At 35.7% G+C, this 26,657-nt stretch overlaps 1 protein-coding gene across 6 annotated transcripts in view; it reads left to right on the top strand.

Annotated features, from left to right (window-relative positions):
* The window catches only part of LOC132701551 (uncharacterized), a 731,275-nt gene that overhangs the window by 594,394 nt on the left and 110,224 nt on the right, over positions 1 to 26,657 (top strand). For all 6 annotated transcript variants that reach the window (XR_009618790.1, XM_060669616.1, XM_060669597.1 and 3 more), the window contains one exon: positions 18,980 to 19,132. Coding sequence is in view for 5 of the 6 variants with exons in the window: in XM_060669616.1 (XP_060525599.1) it covers positions 18,980 to 19,132 (153 nt within the window). In the remaining variant the exon portion in view is untranslated. The remainder of the gene's footprint in view (positions 1 to 18,979; positions 19,133 to 26,657) is intronic.

Below are 26,657 nucleotides of genomic sequence, written 5' to 3'. Positions count from 1 at the left end.
GCAATTAATGTCTGAGAGAAGCCTACAAGGAGAACGAAAAAATAAGAAGTTCTGGCTAAGAAATATAAGAGAATGGACGAACTCTAATCCTTCAAGACCAACACAGAGAAGAATTTGTCAATCTAAACGAAGAGGAGGCACATATTGACACTTTGAGTTATTCTTGTTAAAGTCTCTAAACACGCAACCTTTATTGCAGATGCAATTAAGGAAACTCCGCGTCCGGTGGAAAACCAACTAAAAAGTAAGCGTCTTTTTTCATTAAATTCGGGTCAACCTTTTGACAGGAATAAAACCGCCGTCTCCGCAGACGTTTCAGCGTCGCGTCCGTTCAACGCCGACATCTTTTCATTACGGAACTTTCAACTGGGAGGGGCGAGGCGGCGGCGGCAACAGCGACGGAGCCAGGCAGTACATTTTATAAATAAATTGGTTTTCTTTCTGTTTGGGTGTACAGACACGAGACAAGATAAATTAAAGTTATTACAGTTATTAAATTTCCCAGAGTGCAGGGCTTTATTATATTTTCTTCGTTATAAAGCACCGTTACGCGTTGCCCCGTCTACGGGCGACAGAGGGGAGAGCCAAGGTGGGTCCCCGTTGTTTGGCCCGCCGCTCCCGAGATCGTAATTTAAATCTCCTAATGAAATCAGGCCGAGGCGTTCAAAAGAAAACGCCTGCTGGTTGAGTTATGGGCATGAAAGGTGTGGATGCAATCAATACTTCCGTATTGCCAGACGCGTCTTCGTCGCCTAGGAGGGGGCTGGATAAATAGAGCCAGTTTTTGTCCTCACAATCATTGTTTTTAATCGTACAAGGATTTTTTATCTGAAAGAGTCCTTCCTCCTCAATCAACGTATAACTCCATCGATGAGACCCCTATGCTATAGACTAATTGTATAAGACTAAGTTAAAAAAGACCCTTAACTGTTAATTGTTTTGAGATCTATTATAACAGTATAATGGCATTAGCGTCATTTTTTATTGTCTATGGTAAAGTCTTTACCTAATTTCAACTCTCTGATTAGAGTCCACAACTTCAGCTTCTTGGTGTAGTTGATTTCGTCTGGTTTGCAGTTTTTACTTACACTCCCAGCGGCTGTGGTCTCGGAGTTGTCCTTCTATTATTCTTATTGCCTTCCTGAGGTTCTGAAGAATTTCTTAATCCTGACGCGTACCTCCACCATGAATGAATGAATCGGACACTAATGACGTCTATTCTGGCTTTTATGGAGAAAAAAAAGTCGGCATCGAATTTGTACTAACCTAAAAGGGATCGTGTCCCGAGGGGCACCTCAATTTGTTCGCTTTGAGCCGCTTTATAGCTTGACCAATAATTTTTTATTTCTCCGAGATATTTTAATCTGTGTCGGTATAATTTTCCGTATGCGACACGTCGTCAAATGAAATGTAAACTCCAGACAAACAGTGCTGTTCCACATTTCCATAATTTACGTATAACTTCCGAGACAGAGCAAAATTTTAAACAATTTGGCAGAAATAAAATGTAATAAGTGTAAGTGTCAAATAAATGTAAGTGTAAGATTTTCTAAATCGTTTACTAATATCTACTACTCATACTCAAAAATCTACCAGAAGACATACAATATGACATGAGAAAGTCGAAGGAAACACTCTAGGTTCGGGTAATAATGATTCTTCACTAAGAATTAATTTTATACTTTGGCATTTTTTAAAAACATATTCTCACCTGAATTGCATCTCGTATATACTTACTCCTAGTATACTTATCTTTAAATTTAATTTATTTTGTATCTTTGTATTTCTTAAATTTCTCCATGATTATGTAATTTCTTTTTATATTTTTTGGAATTATTTTCTCGTTTTCACTTTTTTAATTTTGAAAAGTATTAGTTCTATTTTAGGTTTTAAAACAAAGTAAAAAGTATTTTCTTCCCTGAAAAATACAAAATCATTCGAGAAACCACAATGATAAAGGCAAAAATAAGATCCATAATTCTATTAAGTTTTCTATTAGTGACTTCTTAGTTAAATTTTTTAAGTAAGCGTTTTAAGTTCATTTGCCATTAATTTAAATTTCGTCAAATTTACAAGGGTTTTTGAAAACTGAAAACCATACAATATACACGATGATATCATACTATAGAGTAAAGTTAAAAAGATTGTTAGAATGCACAATTTTAAATTATTTTAAAGTCTCAAAAAAGCGTGACGAATAAAATATACATTTAAATTTTATTTTAAATACCCTTTAAGATTATTTAGTTTTTTTTTGTTAATAATGATACACAACTAAACCTGATAGTGTTTCCAATATTTTATTCTTTCTAAAAAAATTCTAGTTTTCACACTTGCAAGAAAGTTGTTCAAAATAATCGAATATATTTGGATTATTTTAAATTGAAAAATCTAGATTTTCTTAAAGAGTAAAAATCTTACAAAAACCTAAAACTTTGATTAAAAATACCTTTTTTTAATATTTTGCCATTTATATTAACGTTTCCAATATTTACCCTTCTTTCTGTCTTAGAATATTGCTGTAATATTAGTTGGTCATGTCAAAATGACATTGTCAAATTTTTACCTAACAAATGATTAAATAAATGTATAAAATCTACCCAAATCTATTTTGGAGGTGCAAAACCAAAACCATTGGTCAATTAATGTGTGGGGTGGAATAAAACACTTTAAAGTTATTCCAACAAGATCCAACAAATGTCATTTCCGCAAGATGGATCTCCCCGCATTGTCATCGAGAAGTTCACACAGCAATGTTCCAAACAATTTTAAAACTCTAAATGTAAATCCTTTCCTAAGAAATTATAAGCGGCAGCCTATAAGGTGATACATAGTATCTTACACCTTATCCTTAACACATTGTTTAATTTTACCTTGAAATAATGCTCTATATCGACGCTTTTTCCATATATCATTGCAGATATTTTCGGAGCTGAATTTTGATTAAATTTAATTTGCCTTCAATCCCATTTTGCGGACATGAATTGGACTCATGTAATTGATTATGCCAATTTATTTTATTTTCTGTTAACGAATCTTATTATTAGTATAATTATTGTCAAACAAATTAAATTAAATATAAAATTCTCAGTAATGCATTTGTCTATATTAGGGTCCATTTTTAATTATTATTAATTTTTTATAATTTTTTTATTTAAATATAACAAAATTACATCATAGACAAACATGCTTTTTAGAAAATATTTTCTGTTTATTCCGAATAATTTGGCAACATTTTAAAATTCAAATGCAATCACGATTTCATATAAGGAATTCTTGTAGCAATATGCAAAAATAGTTTGTCGAATTAACCAAAATATATGTTCTTACTGCCACGGATTATTATTGAGATTTTATAGAATACACGATAATATTTTTTTCAAAATGGTGCCACCCAAAATTCTAATTAATTTTTTTTTTCAAAGAAACTTCCACAAGCTATTCTAATACTTTTTATAAAACTTCTGAATACCTCCTGCGTCTTGACTAAAACAGTTTCAGTGTATGTTTTATTTGTCGCGGTTTTTTAAAGACACCCTGTATACTTTAAAATAATTTAAAATTGTGCATTCCAACAAGTTTTACAACTTTTGTATTTACAATTTTCACATTACTTTTGAGACCAACTAAATAATTAACTTTACTCTATGGTTGACTCATCCTGGATATTGTAAAGTTTTCATTTTTCTAAAACCCTTGTAAATTTGACGAAATTTAAATTAATGGTAAATAAACTCAAAACGCTTACTTAAAAAATACGTCTAAGTAGTCACTTGAATACGCACTTAAAAATTTCTCACGAAATCATTACTGATATTTCATTTCCGTAATATAATAACGGTTCTTATTTGACTTTGCATTTTTTAGAGAATAAAATAATTTTCATTTTGATTTGAAACCTAAAATAGAACTAATAATTGTCGAGATTAAAAAAGTATACTAAGTGGTGTTTTTTTTTCGATGTATAGAACTTTAAGTTTTTTTTTTTTTTAAGAATTTTATTTATCCGAAAGATAACTTGTGGCATTACATTTTAAATATGATTTCTGGAATATGACCGCTACGACTGGCGCGGATGTAGTCCGATCTGGAGGTCCAATTTTCGATGACTTGTTCCAACATTTGTGACCGTATATCGGCAATAACACAACGAATGTTGTCTTCCAAATGGTCAAGCGTGGCTTATCCGCATAGACCAATGACTTTACATTGCCCCACAGAAAGTAGTCTAGCGGTGTTAAATCACAAGATCTTGGAGGCCAATTCACAGGTCCGAAACGTGAAATTCGGCGGTCACCAAACGTGTCTTTCAATAAATCAAGTGTGGCGCGAGCTGTGTGACATGTTGCGCCGTCTTGTTGAAACCACATCTCCTGGACATCATGGTTATTCAATTCAGGAATGAAAGAGTTAGTAATCATAGCTCTATACCGATCACCATTGACTGTAACGTTCTGGCCAGTCAGTTTTTCTGGATGTAACGGTGTTTCGACATACACTTGAGGATTAGCATTCAACCAGAAGTGCGCTTCATCTCTAAACAAAATTCGCTTATGAAAATCGGGAACACCTTGCACGAGTTGGATTTTGTAAGCACGTAAACCAAGATTCTTCCGCAAAATCTTCCATAATGTGGATGGACACAGATCCAATTCCTGTGCTCGATGGCGGATGGACTCATTGGGGTCTTCCTCAATGCTACAGCAGCAATAGCTTCTTCTGTACGCACCGTAAGAGTAAACGTGGTGCGAAAACGTTCGATGGTTAATCGAATTAACTGCTCTGATCGACGATTTTGTCGACGATAAAATGTACGTAGTGCGCGATACGTATTCCGCACAGAACCATTATTTTCGAAATAAAATTGCACTATTTGCAAGCGTTGTTCAGGCGTGAGTCTACTAATGATGAATTGCCAAACCAAACTGAGAATAAATCACTTGACAGCTGTTAAATCAGTCGCCATCTTGAACAGTAATGCCAACTTAAAGTTCTATACATCGAAAAAAGAAACACCCTGCTTTCAGAGAAATAATTCCAAAAAATATAAAAGGAAACTACATAATCATGGTGAAATTTAAGCAATACAAAAATACAGTCTCGAATCAAATTATGAGGAGCCAAACTTCTATTCGTTTTTAACAATTGCCAAAGTATAAATTTAATTCAGAATGAAGAATGTTGTTACCCGAACTGTTGAGAGTGTTTCCACTGTCTTATATCATATTCCATGTGTTCTGATATATTTTTGGATGAGTAGTAGAGACTAGTAAACGATTTAGAAAATATAACACTTACGGACCTATAACGATGTGTAATTTTATTTCTGCTAAATGGTAAAATCTAAAGCAAAATCAGATCGTAGACAAACATGCTTTTTAGAAAATATTTTCTATTTTTAATTTTCAAAAATAGTTTGTCAAATTCACAAAAATAAGTTTTCTTACTGCCACGTATTATTATTGGGATTATATAGAATACATGAAAATATTTTTTTCAAAATGGTGCCACATAAAGTTCTATTTTTTTTCAAAGCAACTTTCACAGGCTACTGTAATACTTTTTACAAAACTTCTGGACTCGCGTCGGTTTTTGTTGAGTCGAACTTCCTAACGTTTCGCCAATCATCAGGCTTCTTCAGGGCTTGACTGAAAGAGTTTCAGGAATCCAGAAGTTTTGTAAAAAGTATTCTAATTATATCATTTAGAACGGTAAAAAGAAATAAATCCCAAAATCTATGATTTAGCGTTCATTGCGGTCGTTTTGCTGGGTCCACGTTTTGTTGCGCGCCCATTTTAGCCGTTAACGAGCCGCGATCTGAATTGTTGCCGCGATTGTCGCGATAAAATTAAAACCACGTTTTAATATGGCAGGCGGCGGCGCGTCCGGAATCCCACAGACGCGTCAAAGAAATTCCGGCACAATGGCGACTTAATTTGCGTTACGTCGCGCGCGTTGTTAATTTCTTTCGTTTGCAAAAAGTTGCTTGTTTCGCATCGTAATTTTTAATTTCGGTCCGAATGACGACGACGACTCGCGGGAGATTTTTTTTTGTTCCGCGGTGGGAAACGGCGAGTCCGTTTCGACTGTTTTTTTATATATCTCGTCTCGCTTCTGAAATGGAAAATTTGAATAATTCCGACCGGTCGGACTTTGGCCATTCAAAATTCCATTAGGTATGGAAATTAAACATATTCAGATACCGCGACGGCGACGACTTCGCAACGTGAAACTTTATGCTGTCGTGCCTATTTAAATTGCATCGTATTCGAGTGGCGGGCGCGGGGAGGGATTGCAGAGGCGAATTTAATTTGACGTCGGATGATTGCGATGTCATATTATGGAGAACACGCGAGAGAATGTACTATGTTGACGAAATGACCGTGTCCTACAGGGCAATGAGTTACTTTTACGCCATTAAACATACGCGACAGGTTAAATGGATTAAAAGTTGTAGTCCAGCCATAGCAATTGTGCAGTTACGTCATAGCATGACATCTTCATCTACTTCATTGCTGAATGTCGTAATTGACACATGAATTTTGTTTGTTAGTTTTAAAATCCGCATCTAAAAATGGTATACTTCGACCAGAAATATAGTGCTTTTACAACTGTGATTAACTTTGCCTACAGTTATTCTTGAACCATGTATAAAAAAAATTAGTACAAAGTAACAATTTATTATGTTCCATTTCATTAAGTTTCAATATAGTATCATTATTAATATACAAAACATTAAATATAATAATAATAAAGTATCAGTCACTTAAAAAATCATCACTATCGCTGTTGTCGTCACCTAGTTCAATGATCAACTCGGGAACTAATCGTTCTCTATGAATATTTAATCTTTTATAACGCGTTTTCACAGTTAGACCAGATTTATACTGATATTTTAGCTAACTCGTGCCGAATTACGTTTACTGTCACTAAATTTTGGTGCAGTGATATTTGTTCTTATATGCGTTTTGAACTCAGACCACATCATCTTAATCGGGTTAAATATACAATGATAAGGGAGTAATATAGGGCATCTTCCACCCAACCATTTTTGGGCGCAGCATGAAGAATTATAATGCTTTTTCCATGTGAAGGTGGCACGTTTAGTACACACTTGTAACTATTATCACACCATCCTTTTTTTACTGCGTCGTGAGTGTCGAACCACTTTTCATCTAAATACACTATTGGCCTATTTTGCCCTCAAAATTTCTCCTCTCACTTTCCTCTTGACTGTCCCATTTGGAACAATTTTTCTTACAGCAACTATGTTCATGTCACTTGTTTTTATTGCTGAAGTTCTTATAAAATTGTAAATATTCAAAACAATTTGTTTAGCATCCGAAGACAAATGAATCCATTTCTTTATTTGCTGAGGTAGTTCATCTTCTAAATTGTGATTAGGTTCGACCACCATCTCCACTTCGTCTTCAACTTCTGCGTTGTTTTCCATGTCTCCATTCCATTTGCTTTAAAAAACAACAACCTTCAAAAAATGTTTAATTGAAAGATTCTAAATAAATATTTATCTGTATTGTTATGACGTAACTTTATCTAGACTGTTGTTGTTACAATTGTTAATCGACAGGCACATAATACCTAAATGATTATTTTTTCAAACTTACCTGTAAGATAAATAGAGTAGAAGCTGAAAGTTGAATTATCCAGTGCAAACAACCTCGCAGGGTAAAAGTTCGAAAATCAAGAATATAAATACGTACTTACTGGAAGGATCACAGTCAAATTCTTCCGTAATATATACGAACACATTGCAATTTATATTAAACTCTTAAAAACGATAAGTATCACCTGATGTTAAAATAAACGCTTGTACTAAACGAAAATACCCCGCAGCCTCATGCTTAATCAAATTTAAAACGGTCCATTTACGTTTCAAATAAAATTCTCAAGTTTTCACAAATATTTGTTACGGTCCATCTCAAGCAAGACCTACTTAATGCAGAATAAACATCTGTTGGGAATCAACTCATTATATTTTTGGTCGCATTATAGCTATAAAGTTAAGACATACGGATCATTTTTAATTACGTCACTATACGTGACGTAATTGCACAACTGCTTTGACTGGAATTTGAATTGAAATATTTTAAAAAAGCTATGCTAAAAAACAATTGAAAAGTCTATGGAAAAGGTTTGAGATTAAACAACGCTTTGCGTATTAGTTAACAAAACACTAGAACAATATCCGCTAATCAGTAGTTGAATTGCAATAAATTAAAATAACTGACACAAAAAAATAAAAATGTACCTTAGTTAGCAATTAAGGTGTGCGTATAGGAAGTAAAACGAAATTAAACTACAGCTTCTTCCTATTTCCGCCCCGCTGACCAGATTGGCAGTCACTATTAAGGTTTTTATCTTGAGACATTTCTGGTACCACATAACTCCCATTAATCCCCGCCTTAATTAAAATAAAAAGATATTCTGCTTTACCATGCAGTAATCTCATGTTTGATTCCGCCTACGCCTACGCCTTGTTACAAAAAACTTGAAGAGATAAAAATTTTTCGTTTCACTTTTTGCACAATCTTCGAATCTATTAATTAATTGTTATTTATACACCTTTAAATTTTGAATAGTCTTTTTAAATATTAATATACGTCCTGAAAGTTCGGTGCAGTTTCTTAAATGAAGAAACAAGTTTCAACTTCCAGCGAACAATTCGTTTATTACTAGTGTAAAGCACCTCAATTCGTTTAGCTAGGGAATTACGAAATAAAACTTAAACCGATTGCAATACGGTACACATTTCGTTTACGTAATAAAATTAATAAAACACAAATAAAAGATCAAAAACTAATAGTTAACCTTCCACAGGCTACGGTAATAGTATCTTAACTGAAGAATGCTCGTTAAGAGCATTACTCAAAACCCTAAAGCCGTCTACACATTCCATCTAACACCAAAATTATTTTACCATTGAATTTGAAACTTATAATAATCTCCCGTTCTTAGATACCCTTATTAATATAAAATCAGTCCTACCACAGAGTCATTTTGTTTCCAGAAAAACAGACAAATACCTTAATGCCCTGTCACATCAACATCTGGCCCAAGAATCAACCCTCTCAAAATTAAAACACACTACATCTGCTCTTCTATATCACAGAACTCACTTCTTTCAAAGGAAAATGAGCTCGAAAGCAACACTACCCTCGCCACCGTTGTCCTTCCTTAAATTTAAAACACCACTACCATAATGTTAAAACCAGATTAACCACTAGCCCAACACCTTCAATCCGTCAAATTCAAATTCCGTTTGAGACACCAAGAGTTTACAGCATGTGCGGCAAAAGAATACACTGGAGGTATAGAGAAGAAGAGAAGAAGAAGGAGAAGAAGCCAACTGTTCTATTCTATGCTGTTTATCAACAACCAGAAGTTTTGTAAACATAAAAACTAATAGTCATTTACCGGTAATCTAACTAACACCACTAAAAGTAATTACGAGATTTTTCGAGAACATCTTCAAAGATCTTTACGTCAATAAAAAATATCGGATGAATTTTCGGTTCACAAATTTCACTTCCCGTCTCTGCATCGGATATAATCCGCCAGACCCGTAATATTTCAACAAACTATCCGAGAATAAATAGTCCGCTGCCTCAATATCATCATTTATAAATTGGAATGGGCGTATAAATTTCGCGTTAGACAAAAATAAAACGGGACCGTGCCCAGTGCCGCCCCCCAAACTTCTATCGGGTTTTGCACTTTAGTCGGGCAGGATTTATCGTACGGCGCTTTTGGTGGCGGTTAAGGTAACGTCTGGAAAAGATTTAGGGTATATTTTCTATTAGGGCCCTTCGTTTTTTTATTGCGACTTCCCATTCCGACCTCCGCTTCGTTCTTATTTTATGCGCTCTTCAAATTTGACCCATAAGTTCTTATGAATTCTTTATATCAAGTAGTATTCAGATGACATCATAGAATTTATTAAATGAATCCTAACGAGAAGAATGCCTCCCAGATTTCATATTACAATGAGCGACCTGTACCCGCACCTCCACCGGCAACCGAAATGAATGCTTTACCATGGAGCCCTGCTTTTCGACTAAAACTGGACCATTCGATACTTATCTCGAGAAGGCGCCACTGAGTAGGGTTTGATAGAGTTAATGGTAGGAGGTATTACTTGGACAATCTAAATAATAAACACTCAAATAACTTGAAATTAATTTTTCTACTCCCGTCTGCAAAATCCCTAATGACACACAGATCTTGCGTGCCAGAAGCGTCACTTTACCGCGTCAGTGCAACACCTTGGGTAAACTTTCCTCGTTTACTAAACACTCGCTCCGTTCGTCTCAAATAAACTCGTGAGTCAAATACAGTTTACCGCACTTGTTGCCTAATGTACTATTCTAGTACTGATTAATTTCACTTTTTCACGGATTGGGGTAGAATAATAACTTCGGTTGGCTATGGCATCGAGTTACCAAAGCTTCCAGTCTTATTTTCTCTTCTAACTAACACTAGAAAGTTTTTTTTTTCGGCAATAATAGTGTACTGCATTACATCGGTTTAATCAGTCCAAAGGATGAAAGTAAATGCAATTATTGAAAAGGTCCTTTTACCAATCCAAACCTGAAATAGCGATTATCAGAAACTGAATCAATCATCATTCCTTAAACTGCGTTTTTTATTTATAAGAAAAAAAAATTGAACTCCATTGGGTTCATTTTCTAGTGTCACAAAGTTTCAACTGGTTGACATTGACAATTGACATTTCACCACTTCTAATATGAAATCAAAAATCGTTAGAGAAGGGAATATATACGAGTGCAGCGCCAAAATTTCCCGGCCTGAATATGAAAGTAGAGTAACAATGTTTTATTATTTTTCGATATAATCCCCCTTAACTTAAATAAACTTATTACATCTTTTTAATAACAACTCATTTCCTTTAAACAAATATTCTTTTGTTTTGTCTGCAAAGTGAGCTAAAACATCCTCTTTTAACTGAACTTCGTCGTTGAACCGCTGTCCACGTAAGTCCTTTTTCAAATATCCAAACAAATAATAGTCGCTGGGGGCCAAATCTGGACTATAGGGACGATGATCTATCTGTTGGAACCCACACTCTAAAATGGCAGCTTGCGCAACACCAGCAGTATGAACAGGTGCATTATCGTGCAAAAGACGCACGCCTCTGGTCAGTTTTCCTCTACGTTTTACACGTATGCAGTCTCGCAATTTATGTAATAATGTTGCGTAATATTTACCATTGACAGTGGTATTAGTTTCTTTAAAATTTATCAAAAGAATTCCTTCACGATCCCAAAAGATCGTAATCATCAACTTTTTTGTTGACTGCCAGACTCTGGAGGTGCTTCACCCTTATGACGCCACTCCATTGATTATTTTTTCGATAGAGGGTCACAATAGAGAACTATAGTTTCATCTCCCGTCACAATAGTTTCTATCACAGGCTTCGGTTCCGACGCACAGATTTCCAAAAAAGACCGCGCATACTCGACACCGCGTTGTTTTTAAATAGCCGAAAGGTTTTTAGGAACCTATCTTGCACTAACCTTATGCATACCTAAATGATCATGCAGGATTCGATGAACACTTGTATCAGAAAGCTTAGTAATTTCTGAGATTTCCTTGACACAATCGCAACAATATATTTCGTTATGACCTCCATTGGTCGACCAGATCTTGAACCATCTTCAAGGGACTTCTGCTCCATTCGAAAACATTTTGCCCATACTTTCACTACAGAATACTAAGGAAAACTTTTACCGTACACACCATCCACCCTTTCTTTAATAATTTTAGCTGCTAACCCTTCTTTTGTCAAAAACTTTATGACTGCTCTATACTCAATTTGCGTTATTTGCGACAATTTTTCGGACACGTCTTGTTTAAAATGCTGTCAATAAAAAACTATTTGACGCAAGACTTCAATTTTCTTTTCGCAGCATACTAAGATATATATTTAAAAAAAGTTAAAGTTTTATCGTGATACTGGAGCTGCATGCATCTATGTCAGGTCGGGAAATTTTGGCGCTAACCTCGTAAAACAATAATAAGGTCTGTAGTCATATATGATTTTGAAACATGGAAACTGAATTCAAAAGAACGGCAACTGTTCGGTTTCCCTCCTAATTTTTAAATTTAGTTTAGTTTAATAATAAGTTTTCATTGTATATTTATTTTATTATTTACTGCCTCAACAAGTCTCATTTAATTTTAATTTTCATCTTGTTTCGTATATATAAATAACGTCTTGGTAAATCTCACGAATTCTTCCCTTTCTGCATTTCTGTCCAATAACCTTTCCTTACGAATCTTTTTGTCCTCTATAAAAACTATTAATATATAAAAAAAGACATTCTTTTATATTTTGCTTTATGCAATATCCAGAACGGGGTTTGGGCAAAGAACTCGTATGCTAGATTGAAATCGCTTCTCCATAATTATCTGGTTCACATATAGCGTAATCACGCTTCAAAAATATTGGTCCTTCGAGCCGGATCGACTATATTGGAAGTTTTGCTTGCAGTGCCTGAGTTTGGAGTTTAGATGATGTTGTTGTTTTGGATGTTTTAGATTTGCAATTTCACTACTAAAATTCTTACTTGATTTGCTGTTTAATTTACTTTTGCTTCTTCCCAAAAAAGCGATTGTGAGAACAGTTCGCAATAGGTGAAGGTGGAAGGTCTTCTGGCTATATACTTGCGATATAAAAATATCCATTTCAAGGTGCATTGTTTACATTTTTTCTTTCATTTACTTTACTTCTCTTTGCTACTACGTAAATATTTGAAATATTGGGCAAAATGGTACTCAGCGACGAACAAAAAATTCCTCGCTCCAATGCGCTGAGAAAAATTGCTATAGATCAATTAAAAACTATCGAAGATTGTGCTTCAAAGGCTTCGGCTGATTCTCTCAGTCTTACATGATTTAAAATGTGGTATAAAAATGTAAAGGGGTTAAAAAGGGATTTCGAAAAATATCATTTTGCTATCGCAATTGCTTTAGCGGGCAATAACGATAAATTAGAGGTTGAGGCTAAATTATTAAATGACTTCACCACGCGTTATTTAGAAATTGAAACAATTTACAGCAAATTTGTATCCGCCTCTACTTCTACTAATCCAACTTTTTTTTATACAAATAATGAAAATTTTTGTTTACCGAAAATCGAGTTGATTCCTTTTACTGAGGATATTCAAAACTTTCTAACGTAGCTAGAAATGTTTGATGCTTTAGTACACAAGAGTGGAGTGTTACTCAATATCGAAAAGTTTAGTTATTTGCTTTCCATAGTTTCTGGACCCTCACTTGCTTTAATAAAAAAATTACCGTTAATTGCCGATTACTGCTTAATTGCATACAATAGTTTAAAAAATAGATAGACAATAAAAGACTTAGAACTGTCAATTATTGGAAGGCGCTAGAAAATTGTCCTCATGCAACCAGAGACAACTTTCAGTCTTTACGAAACTTACTTGACACTTTTTCGGAAAATCTGGAAGGTCTTAAAGTGATGTCTTATAACGTGGACGGTTGGGATTTTATAATTGCTAATATGCACGCCTAACAATCGCGCCTCAGCGATTACTAGAAAGAAAGAAAGTTTCTAAGAGAAATATATGGTGGAAAAAGGTGGAAGACGTATGGGAAAAAAGAAAAAATAATGAATTAATCAATCCATATAATGAAGCATCTATAACCCATATAGTGTAAGCAAAAATGGTGAGGTGAGGTGAGGAGGGGAAGAGCCAAGATTAAGTGGATGCATATGATAGGGAGGGACTTAGAGAAAATAGGACTGGCGAAGGTAAAAACTAATGGAGAAAAACATGCAACCAAGTTATGGACCATCTTGGCTTGCAGTGCTGACTTCATATAGTAGGATTCGTAGATTGGGGAATCAAAGCGTCCTCCTTATAGCAAATAGTAAGAACGGTTTTAGTAACCTATATGTTAAATAAAGACAATTTAAGTTATACTTTCTATAAATCTTCTGGATTCCTCCTGCGTCGGTTTTTGTTGACTTTGAACTAACTAACGTTTCGCCAATCATCCTGTTGGCTTCTTCAGAGCTTGGCTGAAACTTTCTTGCATATTAAACTGTACCTGCTTTTATATTGTTATAAAGCAGTTAGAAGCCAGGCGTGACTCTTTTAATATGTACAAGAAAATCAGACAGACAACTGGTCAAAAGACAAACAAAAACAGTCACATGAATGATCAACAGCAAATTCTTAGTACCACAGAAGAACAATTACACGAATGAAAAAAATATATTGAAAATATCTTTGGAGTCAATACAATATAGTTTTTACAAAACTTCTGGATTCCTTCTGGGTTGGTTTTTGCTGAGTCCAACTTGCTAACGTTTCGACAATGATTCTGTTGACTACTTCAGAGCTTGACTGAAACTGGCCACTCTGTACCTGCTTATATATTTTTTGGGGGTGGCGGAGCTAAATGAGGATCATAAACACCGTCTCGGATGACAGGATTCCCATTTTGTGACAGGTCGCAGTTAAGATTGTTAGGTTGTTTATAGATTTCTATAGACTCTCGGATTTTTCGTTGGTAGAAGAATTGATTATATGTAAGAATTTTAGTTTTATCTAATTAAATTTAATGACCGGTCTCGTGATTGTGTTCGGCAACTGCGGATGAGTTTATTTGTGTTACTTTTAAGGCTCTTTTATGTTCTTTGAGCCTAGTTGTATTCTTTGCCGCATATGCATGGAATGCTGTGAACTCCTGGCATCTCAAATGGAATTTTGTAATTGACGGATCGAAGACGTTGAGAGATTGTGGAACAATTTCTTTAGAACTTTTGATATGTGGTCAGTGAAGTTTTGAAGATAAGGAAGGACAACAGTGGCAATTTAAGTTGTTATTAGTTTCATCACTACAACGTTGTCCCCCACATTCAAACGAAAATATAATGTGACGTAATTTCATTAACATATCGTATAGTAGGTCAAAAAACGTTTCCTTAAAAAAAAACTAGCAGCTGAGTGAAGTGAACGCGTCGAGGAGCCCGAGAGAAAATTGAAAAAGCCTCCTCCCTTTCTCCTCCTTCACACGTTCTATTAAATTGAAGTACGCTCTCTCGGAGCCAGACCCTAGCAAGCCACCGACTGGATACGGAATTGAAAATAAATTCCTGACCCGTTTTGCGGTCGTTACATTTGATCGTCACGTATAATAGAATTACCTTTTGCTAATGACGACGGAATGGAATTGAGTGGGGAATAGGACCGCGACGAAGACATTCCGAACGCTACGCAAGCGAAATTTTCATCTTTTTTACATACATTTTGCATTGCCTGCAGTTCGAAACCAACAATTTGCCCAATATCACGCACATGGATGCCACTAACCGCCGGTAATGAAAAGAAAATAAAACGATTTTTATTGATATCCCGCGCCATCTCGTTCGTACAATGCCGCTGGACCCGACGCTAACCGCCGAATTTCCATTTTCATATAAACATCAACGGAAAGGCCAGCGGAAAAAGATAATGGCTTGTGTGTTTTCAATTATGCAAATTGAATGTTTCGCCTAGAGCTCCGAATTTTTCGGGAACGGGGTTAACTAACCATTAGGCGGGGTGGCTCTAGGCGGGTGAAATTTAAATGTACACCCGTGAGGAATGGCCCAGCATGTCCCGCTTTCATAAACAACATCCGAGTGTGTGTGTAATTTGTACGTTTCCTGAACAAATAGGGCGGGGACTCTATTCGCGTTTGCGGGAACGTCGTAAAAGAGGTTTAAGAAACGTTAATTCCCTACCTCAAGTTTATTTTTACTGCGTCGTAATCTACGGTACACTGACATTTTTATATAATGCCCGTAAAATGCAATAGGAGGTTCTTTCAATGTTTTGAATTTCCATTGTCTTTATTTGAGTTTTGAAGGACGTTTGAGGTACTTCGGACTACAGCGTTAATATACTATTTTATGTCGTTTATCTGCCACTGAGTTTAGTGCAATAAGTTATGAAATTTTCCATTAGTTCCATGATCAGGTTGCTAAGAAAGTTGTTCCTGTTTGCTCTAAAGACGACATCATTAAACTTGTGCTTTTTCTAGTGAGATTGCCTGGTAACAAAGCATTTTATGCAGTGCTACTTCTACCAAACTTGCACCGCAATCCCAGTACTGCCGTGTGTGTTTTCTGTTATTCGAGTTGTACACTTGTACGTTTATCTGCCACTGAGTTTATTGCAATAAGTTATGAAGTTTTTCATTAGTTCCATGCTCGGGTTGCTAAGAAAGTTGTTCCTGTTTGCTCCAAAGACGACAGCATTAAACTTGTGCTTTTTCTAGCGAGATTGCCTGGTAACAACGCATTTTATGCTGTGCTACTTGTACCAAATTTTCACCTCAATCCCAGTTCTCCCGTCTGTGTTTTTCTGTTATTCGAGTTGTACACTTGTACGTTTATTTGCCACTGAGTTTAGTGCAATAAGTTATGAAGTTTTCCATTAGTTCCATGCTCGGGTCGCTAAGAAAGTTGTTCCTGTTTGCTGTAAAGACGACATCATTAAACTTGTGCTTTTTCTAGTGAGATTGCCTGGTAACAACGCATTTTATGCTGTGCTACTTGTACCAAATTTTCACCTCAATCCCAGTTCTCCCGTCTGTGTTTTTCTGTTATTCGAGTTGTACACTTGTACGTTTATTTGCCACTGAGTTTAGTGCAATAAGTTATGAAGTTTTCCATTAGTTCCATGCTCGGGTCGCTAAGAAAGTTGTTCCTGTTTGCTGTAAAGACGACATCATTAAACTTGTGCTTTTTCTAGTGAGATTGCCTGGTAACAACGCATTTTATGCTGTGCTACTTGTACCAAATTTTCACCTCAATCCCAGTTCTCCCGTCTGTGTTTTTCTGTTATTCGAGTTGTACACTTGTACGTTTATCTGCCTCTGAGTTTAGTGCAATAAGTTATTAAGTTTTCCATTAGTTCCATGCTCGGGTTGCTAAGAAAGTTGTTCCTGTTTGCTCCAAAGACGACATCATTAAAATTGTACTTTTTCTAGTGAGATTGCCTGGTAACAACGCATTTTATGCTGTGCTACTTCTACCAAACTTGCACCGCAATCTCAGTTCTCCCGTGTGTGTTTTTCTGTTATTCGAGTTGTACACCGATTAAACGATCCACTATACGATTTGGAAACCGATAGAAAAACTTTCGTACAAAAGTTTCTTGGACTCTCCTGAAGATTTAAAATAGTTTTATTTTTATTTCAACATTATTTGAATCCTTGGTTAAAATAAAGGTCACTTTCTTAAGAAATTCCTATTCAAATTTTGCATGGTTTAGGCAGAAATTGAGGTTATGTGTTGCAAAGAAAATTTAACAACAGACTAAGCAAATGATGCACTACTCAATCAGTTTAACAGATGCGCCTTAGCTTATACAGGGTGTCCCAAATAGGCGGTGCCGTTTCGGAGAATCCAGTTAACAAAATCTTAAGATTGTCAACTGGAACACCCTATATTTTTATTCAGATATCCAATCTAGGACAAAAAATAAGTTAAGTTTGTAATTATGTCTTACTTACTTTTTGAGATATTCGAGGTTTAATATAACACCCGTATAAATTCTGGTTAAATTTAAAGCTGCCCACATTAGGCCACTTGTTGTCAATACTAATATTGAGTATTATTATTAGTATTTTTTAAATAGCAAAGACATAATACTACTCGTTTTAATAAAAACTATTGCTAATAATACAGGGTGTCCATTAATAAGTGCAAATTTTGAAAAAATCGGCTATATACTACACACTTTAACAGATTTAATAAAACTTCAGAACTCATTAAAGAAACATTTAATAGTTAATTATCCAGTTCGATTGGAAATACCTAATAACAAAAATAAATGATTATAGTTTATAAGCTCACAAAACAAGGTAACAAATTTGAATAAATAAATCTATAAAACAGAAAAAAACAGAAACAAATAACTAATAAAAAAAAACTTAAATATGGTGATATTGTAATATATTTTCAATATATTGTTCATCCTCTGCAATACACATTGCCTCCACCTATTTGGGACAGCCTGTATAAGCTGAGACGCATCTCCCAAACTTATAGAGTAGTGTCCTTAGTCTCCTTAGTCTATGATTAAATTTTCATTGCAATACCCGAATTTCTGCCTAAACTATGCAAAATTTGAATTGAAATTTCTTAAGAAAGTTACCTTTATTTTAACCAGGGATTCCATAATTGTCTAAATATTTAGGGTATTCCATTTAAAACAACAAAGTTGATGTCCGGGAGACACTTTTGGGACACCCTGTATCAACAAAATTATATTATTTTAAATCTTCGAGAGAGTTCCAGGCACTTTTGTACCTTTTTTTTTTTCGTATCTCCTATGGGTTTCCAGATCGTACAGTGGATCGTTTTATTTGGCACACGTACATTTGGGTCTGGTTTTTGTATTCTTAAAATATTTTTATTAATTTTAATTCAATTGAGTAATCTGTGAGTATTGTAAATTCAAAGACATCTTGTCACAGTATATTGGCATTGTTCGTTTACATAATGTTTTTACTATTTGAAGTTTCGTTACTCCAGAATCGTTCGTAATAACCTATATGCTGCAACGGCTTAGATTAGTGTCTTGATTTAAAAACCACTTGTTCACCGTTTTCTTACTACGAACTACTTGACATTTTTTAATTTTACAATTTTGGGTGAGGTAAAAAATTAATTGCAGACCCCGTCGCTCAAAATGGTGTTTGTTGTTTTTCCGAAAATCTAAGCAAACTCGGAAACCAGCAAATAGAAAACTTCTCGTCGATGGAATGGGGGACCCAAATATGTGTCACCCTTCGAGTTCATCCCTTCGTCGGTAAAGCCCCATTATTATTCCCGGGACGGCACCCCATTTATCCTTTTTATCCCGATGGTAGTTTCGCCGCCCCTCGCCGTTCTCATCTTATACCCTTTCAATTTCAGGCGGCAACGACGCAGTGACGGCCACCTTCGACCTGTTCGACTCTTCGAGCGGGCCTGACCTCACGCTGTCCCCGCAGACATTTACCAATTCCACGGAGGCCTTTATCAACGACAACTCTAACAGCTTAGGGGTCCCAACGGATACCGATGCAGGTGGGTAACAATATAAATTGCGTGGGTGTGGTTGGCGCGCGTCTCTCCGCTTTACCGCCGAATGGGAAATTACTTGCGACTTCACGCGGTTATATATTGTGTCGTGAGGGAGTAGGGGGAGCCCGTCCGCGACTAACGACTATATATATCGGCGGAGATTCAGTGGCAATTTGAATACTTGCCTGGTGAGGGAAAACCGACAAATGCAAACGAACGCTCTGCCGTATGGTTTTTCAGGAGGAATGAAAATTCGATTTGAAAATTTTTAGTTTGTTTATTTCTCAGTTACTGATGACAGAGTATAGCATTTTCACTAGGAAATTTTTAAAAATCTGTTGTATTTATGATTCCAAATATTTTATTAATCCTAAAAAAGATATTGGACGCTTGGACGTGATTTACACTCATTTGCTGACTAAAATTTACATTACTATTGTTACGTTCCAATTTCACTCTTAGGTCATATTTTCAGTAAAGTACCTGTGTATTTGGGTTTTATTAATTAAATCACGCTTCTCGTGCTAATTCGATTCTAGTGTGTTTGGTACTTTTCTTCAAATTAATGTTACTTTATATTTCTGATTGTTTTCTTCTTTCTCTCTGGGAAGATAAATCGGTCATTACTTACAGATACTGCTTTTTGCTAAAGACTCCTTTCTCGTTCTTATTGTTTTGCTGTTGTTTGAGCTGTAATGAAATATGGTAGAATCAGCAATTATTCTTGAAGCTTCACTGGCAGTTAAAATCAAAATTGCTTACTTACATACGGCTGTTTGTTTTAAAGTTAATCTTTGCGAAGTAAATAATATTGAATAATATTGATCTGACAGAGAGGTTATTTATTCATACGTCAATCAGCCGGTATGCGATCTTCTTTCTTCGTTGGTTACCGCTACGTCTAGTAAGCATGATCGGAGGAGTTTTATTTCGCTCCCTAAATACCGCCACTGTCTTCATGCCATAATTTAATATTTCCTTGCATTTTTTTTACTAATAATTACATTCGAATCAAACGGCAAATTGCGGAACTATTCAGCGATGCATGGCACCACCCGATAGGATTCCTTTTTTACTTTAGGGATGCCTCGACTGAGAAAATTTCTAGTACCTACTATCTCGACGATTGCTACCCAGATACAACAATTTATTATAAAATTTTCCAGTTACATGCAGCCTCTATTAGCCATGTCGATTCGTTAGAAGAGCCCAACCCTATCTATTTTGTTCTTTGGTCTAAATACGCAAATCGCGCGTTTTTCTGGCTTCATTTTCCCGTTGGTCGAGGTTCTGCAAGCAACAGGTGCGTAATTTTGTTGAAGTTTTACCTATTTTAGGGATTTGGATCCTGTATGCTGCGTTTAATTTGGTCGTTGTGCCTTATCTTGCGTTTTGGGTTTGTTTTACCTTTCCTTTCGACACTACAACTTCCCGTAAGGGGAGATTCAGCCCGACAGCGGTAAGTTTTTTTTCTCGTTCCTCCATTTTGTTCAGAGCATGCCGCAATTTGGTACCTTTGGCATTCATTTCTGTTACTTGCGTATTTTAAATTGAAGTCAAATAATTCCTCTTCGTTAACCCACCAAACATCGGGCCGCTTTCTCGATTAATCGGATGTAGACTCCGCAATCCTAACGTCCAATGGAAATTCAGAACCCGTGTAACGGTAATCTATTTCTGTTTTATTTCACTATATCACTCGAATTTTCGGATTTTGTAAATAATTCCTGTCTGATCTATCTTTATTAAGAACATATTTATAATAGCCTTTCTTAACTAGGGTTCTTCTCTAAGGGTTTTATATCGCGAGGCAGATCAGTAGGAAGTCGTACACCTACGTAACCGACTCGTCGCGGACCGAGACTCTTCTGGACACTCGAGTATTTTTTTTTCCCGAGACCATCCAGTCCGAGTTATTAACGACGACACTGTTACTGGCCGCTTACATCAGCAGAGCACGCTACCAACCAGGTTTGATCTTCGCGCAACTCAAACAGTCGTTGAGATTCCTTCATTTTTATTATTAGCATTGAAATTTAGTAACGATATTTTTTTTTCTTTTCGGTCCTAAGTCAATTCTATCCCCGGATAATATTATTGGGCTTAATTAACTAATGTAAGCCGACGTGATCACGAAGGTACGGGGTTAGTTTAGTGGTACTACCAACATTTTAATTGCGCACAACTTTACTATCTCTTAAAATGTTACTTACTTACTGAAATTTTTTGCTTTTGACACTAGTCATCTGCATTTTATTAAGGTCAATGAAAGTCAAAGAAATGTTCTCTTTCCTAGCTTGGACGTTTTATTCTTTAAAAAATGGACTTTTGATATGGACCTAACGTAAGTCACTCCCTCAAAATAGCATATTTTTCGTCTTTATTTATTTATTTACGGTTTAAACAATTTACAAAGCGCTTACATACATTAAAGGCAAATAGAGAGAAAGACAGCGGTACAACAGTTAGAAAAGCACTCAAACGGAACACATCAGAATGAAATGAGCGGAGGCGGCCGACAAAAGGATGAAACTTTAGACAGTTGCACGTTTTCAGCATTCTAGCAAGGAGTTACTAAAAAGAATTTACGCGATGGTAAGGTATAAGGAACATTGTTTACCACTTCCGCACAAAACTTAGTCTAGAATCGAAGAAAACGCCCACGTCCTTAATGCTAGTAACGGCCTCGATCTTGACTCCATCAATGCTATATCGGTTGGGAACCATACTCAACCAATGATTAAAGCTACAAGCTTTTTTTACTATGAACGCACGACTATTAATCTTAGACTACATGCAAACACGTCCCTCCGAAGTAGCAGAGCATCCTCGCGCGATCCAACCCTCCTGTATATCTTCAAATAATCCGCAAACAAAAGACACTGCGATTTGGATACTACACTAACAATATCATTTATAAACAAGTTAAAAAGGATGGGTCCAGTATGAGGACCTTGGGGGACTCTCGAAAAAATGTCATAATTATTAATACGAAGGAACTGAGTACGATCAGATAGGAAAGCCCCTAAACCCCTAACTTTAAGCTTAGAGACAAGATGCACATGACCCACACTGTGTTCAATAAAAATTGTTGGAAGCTGAGGAAATTTCCGTGTTTTTTTTGGAGTAAACGGACTTAGTTCAGATCTAGCGTCAACCCTTAAAATATGTGCTCCTAATGTCCCAGACACTCAGTATGTAAAATTCCTAGCCTCCCGCGAAACGGTGACTGCGTGGTAGTTGTTTTAAATTGTTAATGAGCTGCGGTTCATGGCACTTTTGTGCGAGACACTGGCTGGTCCGTAGACGCGCTCTTTTCAAATCGAGTTACTCGACGGAGGCGCCACCGACACCCGCCGAAAGCAACCAAATGAATATTTTTACATTTTTAAAATCTGCGCGCCGCCCTAATGCTCCTCCCACATGGCCCCGCAAACAAGGAGGCAAGCTAACTTTTGTATACGATTTACATTTCCAATTTTGTTGCGTCGGTGTGACACCGGAAGTCGACGCCGCAAATAATTTCCCACAAACGTCCCGACGTCATTTGCAATCGAATATAATACGCAGAAAGAAGAGAATTCAAATTAGCCAGTTTGCTATTATAATCATCCCTAGAAGACCTGCAGCCAACGTTCTCCCCCTTTTAAGATTAGACCTCGAGTTGACAGTTTTGCTAGCATATTAAACTTTTTTCCACGTAAAATGATCGAAGTTGTTCTGGAACTGGCATAGCCTATCTACTAACGAGTATGCACGGTCAACCAAAGGATATTAAACCAGGAGAAATGATTTAATTTGGCAGCAATATATACTGCTTTTGACATATTTATATTTCATCATAATTGTGAATGACGTAGATAGGCGAAAAAACAAAAGCGTTTATTACTTATTAATCACTTTATTGTTACATTCTGGATCTTCAAAATTAGGCAACTATCAATCCGTATTTTCACTAGAAGGTTTACCGTTAAAACATTATCAATTTTAAACATTCCCTTCTGAAAACTAATTGGTGTTTGTTTTATTCGAATTACGATGTTAACTAGCTATTGCGAATTTTATTCACTATTTTTACTAACCTTATTAGCATTCACTTCTCTGTTGAAGAAGTTTCTGGTTCAAAATGGAAGCCCCCGGAAAATTGGTTTACCAACTCACTTCGTAAAAAAAGAGATCCCCTATCAAAAATAAACATATTTTGTGATGCAAAAAACAAATATTTCGCTTGCATTATTATTTACATAAATTTAAAAAGGAAATACGAGCAAGAAATATAGCAAAAAAAAACTAGCATTCAATGATTTTATTTGTCACTCAAATAAAAGCAAGGATTCTTGGAGACTAATAAATTTTGAATTAAATGGATGTACTTTTAAATCGAGTTGTAACATCGGCTGGGACGTATAACTCATAATTTACTAGCATTTCATATAAAGTAATAGACAATATTTCCTTTTCCGGCTTAAACTCAATTTATCTTCTAAATTTAAAAACAATCGCAGTTATTTTGATAAATGCTTTAATTTTTTTCATATATCAGAAACCATGATTTCAAAAGCCATTTTAACTTTAGAAAATGTTCTGACTTCTTGGTACTTTTATCACATTTATATAACGCCTGCTTAGCCTCCAGTACTTTCCCAGAACAATTTAAGTATGCAGAAATGATTCTACTTTTCAATATTGAATATTTTTGGCAACATTTTTCAAATTATACTAAAAGAGTCGCTATTGACTACTCGCTGAAAATTTCATTTTTTGTTAATGAACAATGGAATTTTTTACCGGAAAGTGCGATTGTTGACGTATGGACAGCATGTATTTCTGTCTTTTTGGTATATCAAAGTTCTTCACTATATTAATCATAGTTTCTTATTGCAAAAGTTGTCTACTATCCCAGTGTTCCGCAAGGATGGGTTTTGGGTCCGCCCCTATTCCTCATTTATATAAATGATTTTGCATATTTTCTTAAGCCTATCAAGTGTGGTGGCCAATATAACCTAGCCCTATACCTTATCTCAAAATATACAGGGTGTACGAAAAAATCTGAAATACGAAAGTCATCGGGTTTTAAACAAAGTTATAATACTTCCTTAGAACTTTTGATATGTGGTCAGTGATGTTTTGAATGTAAGGAAGGACCACAGTGGCAAGTGTAGGATTGCTTTCGGTCTCATTGCTATTGTTGAAGTGTATTTTTTGATGGAACGCTTAATATCTTTAATGTGGAAATTATTAGAGAGAAGAACAGAGGTAAGGTGTTTTAATTCTGGGTTCAGTGACTCGGGCTGAGGTAATTTTACGGCTCTGTAAAGAAGAGGGTTGATAACCGATAATTTTTAGGTCGGATGGTGATGTGACCATGCATTAAGGTATCAGTCTGTGTGCGTAGGCTTTCTGCAAACACAATGACCCAATGTTAGATCTGATTTTCTGTTGACAAGAATTTCTAAGAATGAAAGGTTATTAGTTTTTAACCCATTGGTAAAACGTATGTTAAGGTGTATAGAGTTTCATTGTCCAAGAAAACCTACTAGGGTTTCTTGACCATGAAGCCAAATGACAAAAGTATCATTGACGTAGCGGTTCCATAATTTTGGTTTTATATGAAAGGTGTCCAGAGTTTTCTTCTCGAACTGGTGATATTGGAGTTCCCGACGTTTGTTCAGCAAAAACCGACGCAGGAGGAATCCAGAAATTTTGTAACAAAGTGTTACAGTAGCCTGTGGAAGTTTATTTGAAAAAAAAGTAGCAAAGCGGAACTCATACACGCTATATGAAGTGCAAAAAATTGGAAGGCACCAGGAGCAAACGAAAAACAGATAGAAGTCTTAAAAACGTTGGAGGACAATAGCACTTTCACAGTTCTGTTAAGTTTGCTAAATTGCATATACAAAACCAGAATAATTCCTAAATATTGGCTCAGATCAACTTTCGTTGCTCTGCAGGTATTGCAAAGATTATTGAACGATTACTTTAGTGAGCCATGTATTGAAGTTGTTCTTGAAAATCATTCACTCCAGAATATACATAAAATGCGAAGAAAACATTGGTTTTTAAAAGTGGTTTCGGTACAAAAGAGGCGCTGTTGAGCACCTAGGTTCTCATTCAGTGATATCTAGATGACGAAAAGGCATTAGACACTGTCCAGCATGAGAACAATATAGGCCTGGCCGTTCGGGACTTTCCGATAATAGTCAACTTATACTGGAACCAGACAGCTGACATGAAAATTAATTGTCAAACATCTGAAGAAGTGCCAATTATGAGAGGGGTTTGACGAAGAGGGTGCTCTCCCCCCCTTTTGTTTAATTTATATGCAGAAAAAATCTTCAGGGAAGTTGTCGAAGAAAGAACAGAGGTTGTAATTTCTAAAAGACGTACTTAATACCATTAAAAGAAGAAAGCTGGAGTATTTTGCCCACGTAATTAGAAATCAAAAATATGAATTGCTCCATATAATCATGCAAGGCAAAATAGAGGGACAACGTGGTCCTGGTAGTCGATAAACGTCTTGGCTCAAAAATCTTCGTCAGTGGTATGGATTAACCACCATCACATTGTTTAGATCTGCCTCGGACAAAGTGAAAATCATGCGACTGTTCGCCAATGTTCTGGGAGGACACGGCACTTGATTGAAGAAGAAGTCGATAAAATTACTACATTTTGGATATTCTCACCCGTTTTCAAACACTTCATTTTATATCACTAATGTTTTTTTTTGCCAAATTAACACTTTGTTTTTGACTTGAACGTGAATTCCCGATGCTATCGCTTCTAACACTATTTAGCGGCTGCTCTGAAATATTATTATTCTTTTAATATTTTTTTAAATAAAGAATTTTAAGAAAAATTGACGAAAGTGTCCGGCGGCGAAATTGAAAAGTTTAAATTGTATCCGGGAGACAGTCTTTTTTCCGGAAAAAGTTCCGAAGAACTTTCCCCATTGTGTTTCGCGCCCTAACGAGCCCGTCTGTCTCGCGATGACAAAACAACATTAATCAGTATAAACAACAAAACTCTTTGTTACGAATAATGCATAACCGTTTCGTATATGTATATAATAACAATAATTAGTTTTCAGTTGAATGAGCTTTTCCCGGCGTATGGAATATTCGACTCTATTTATATAAATTTATCTCTCCCCGTACGTACATGTGTATATGGAATTCATTTAGGGGGATATGAATAATATAACGGGCTGAATTGGAAATGGAAAATTAAAAATCTTTATGTTGCCATGTAGAGTCACAATTTCGCCGAAAAATCAACCGTGCAATAATAATGGCGATCCTAAAAAAAGCAATCAAAGGGATAATAAAAAATAATAATTATGCGTAAAAGTAATGTTAAGTTATAATTCACTTTTGTTTTGAGAGCTATTTATGTTTTTATACACCCACAGGCGAAACTCTAATTAATGAGAAAAGTAGTAAAGTGAATGAAATGAAATTTTCAATAGAATTTAAGAGAAATTTATGCACCGAAACATCAGACTAAACAGCAAAGTCATGGTCAAATGAGA

Source organism: Cylas formicarius, unplaced genomic scaffold, assembly GCF_029955315.1.
Source record: "Cylas formicarius isolate icCylForm1 unplaced genomic scaffold, icCylForm1.1 PGA_scaffold_10__41_contigs__length_53128322, whole genome shotgun sequence".
NCBI classification, from domain to species: Eukaryota; Metazoa; Arthropoda; class Insecta; order Coleoptera; family Brentidae; genus Cylas; species Cylas formicarius.
The sequence above is the reverse complement of the archived record's forward strand: the minus strand, read 5'-3'. Positions and strand labels throughout refer to the sequence as shown.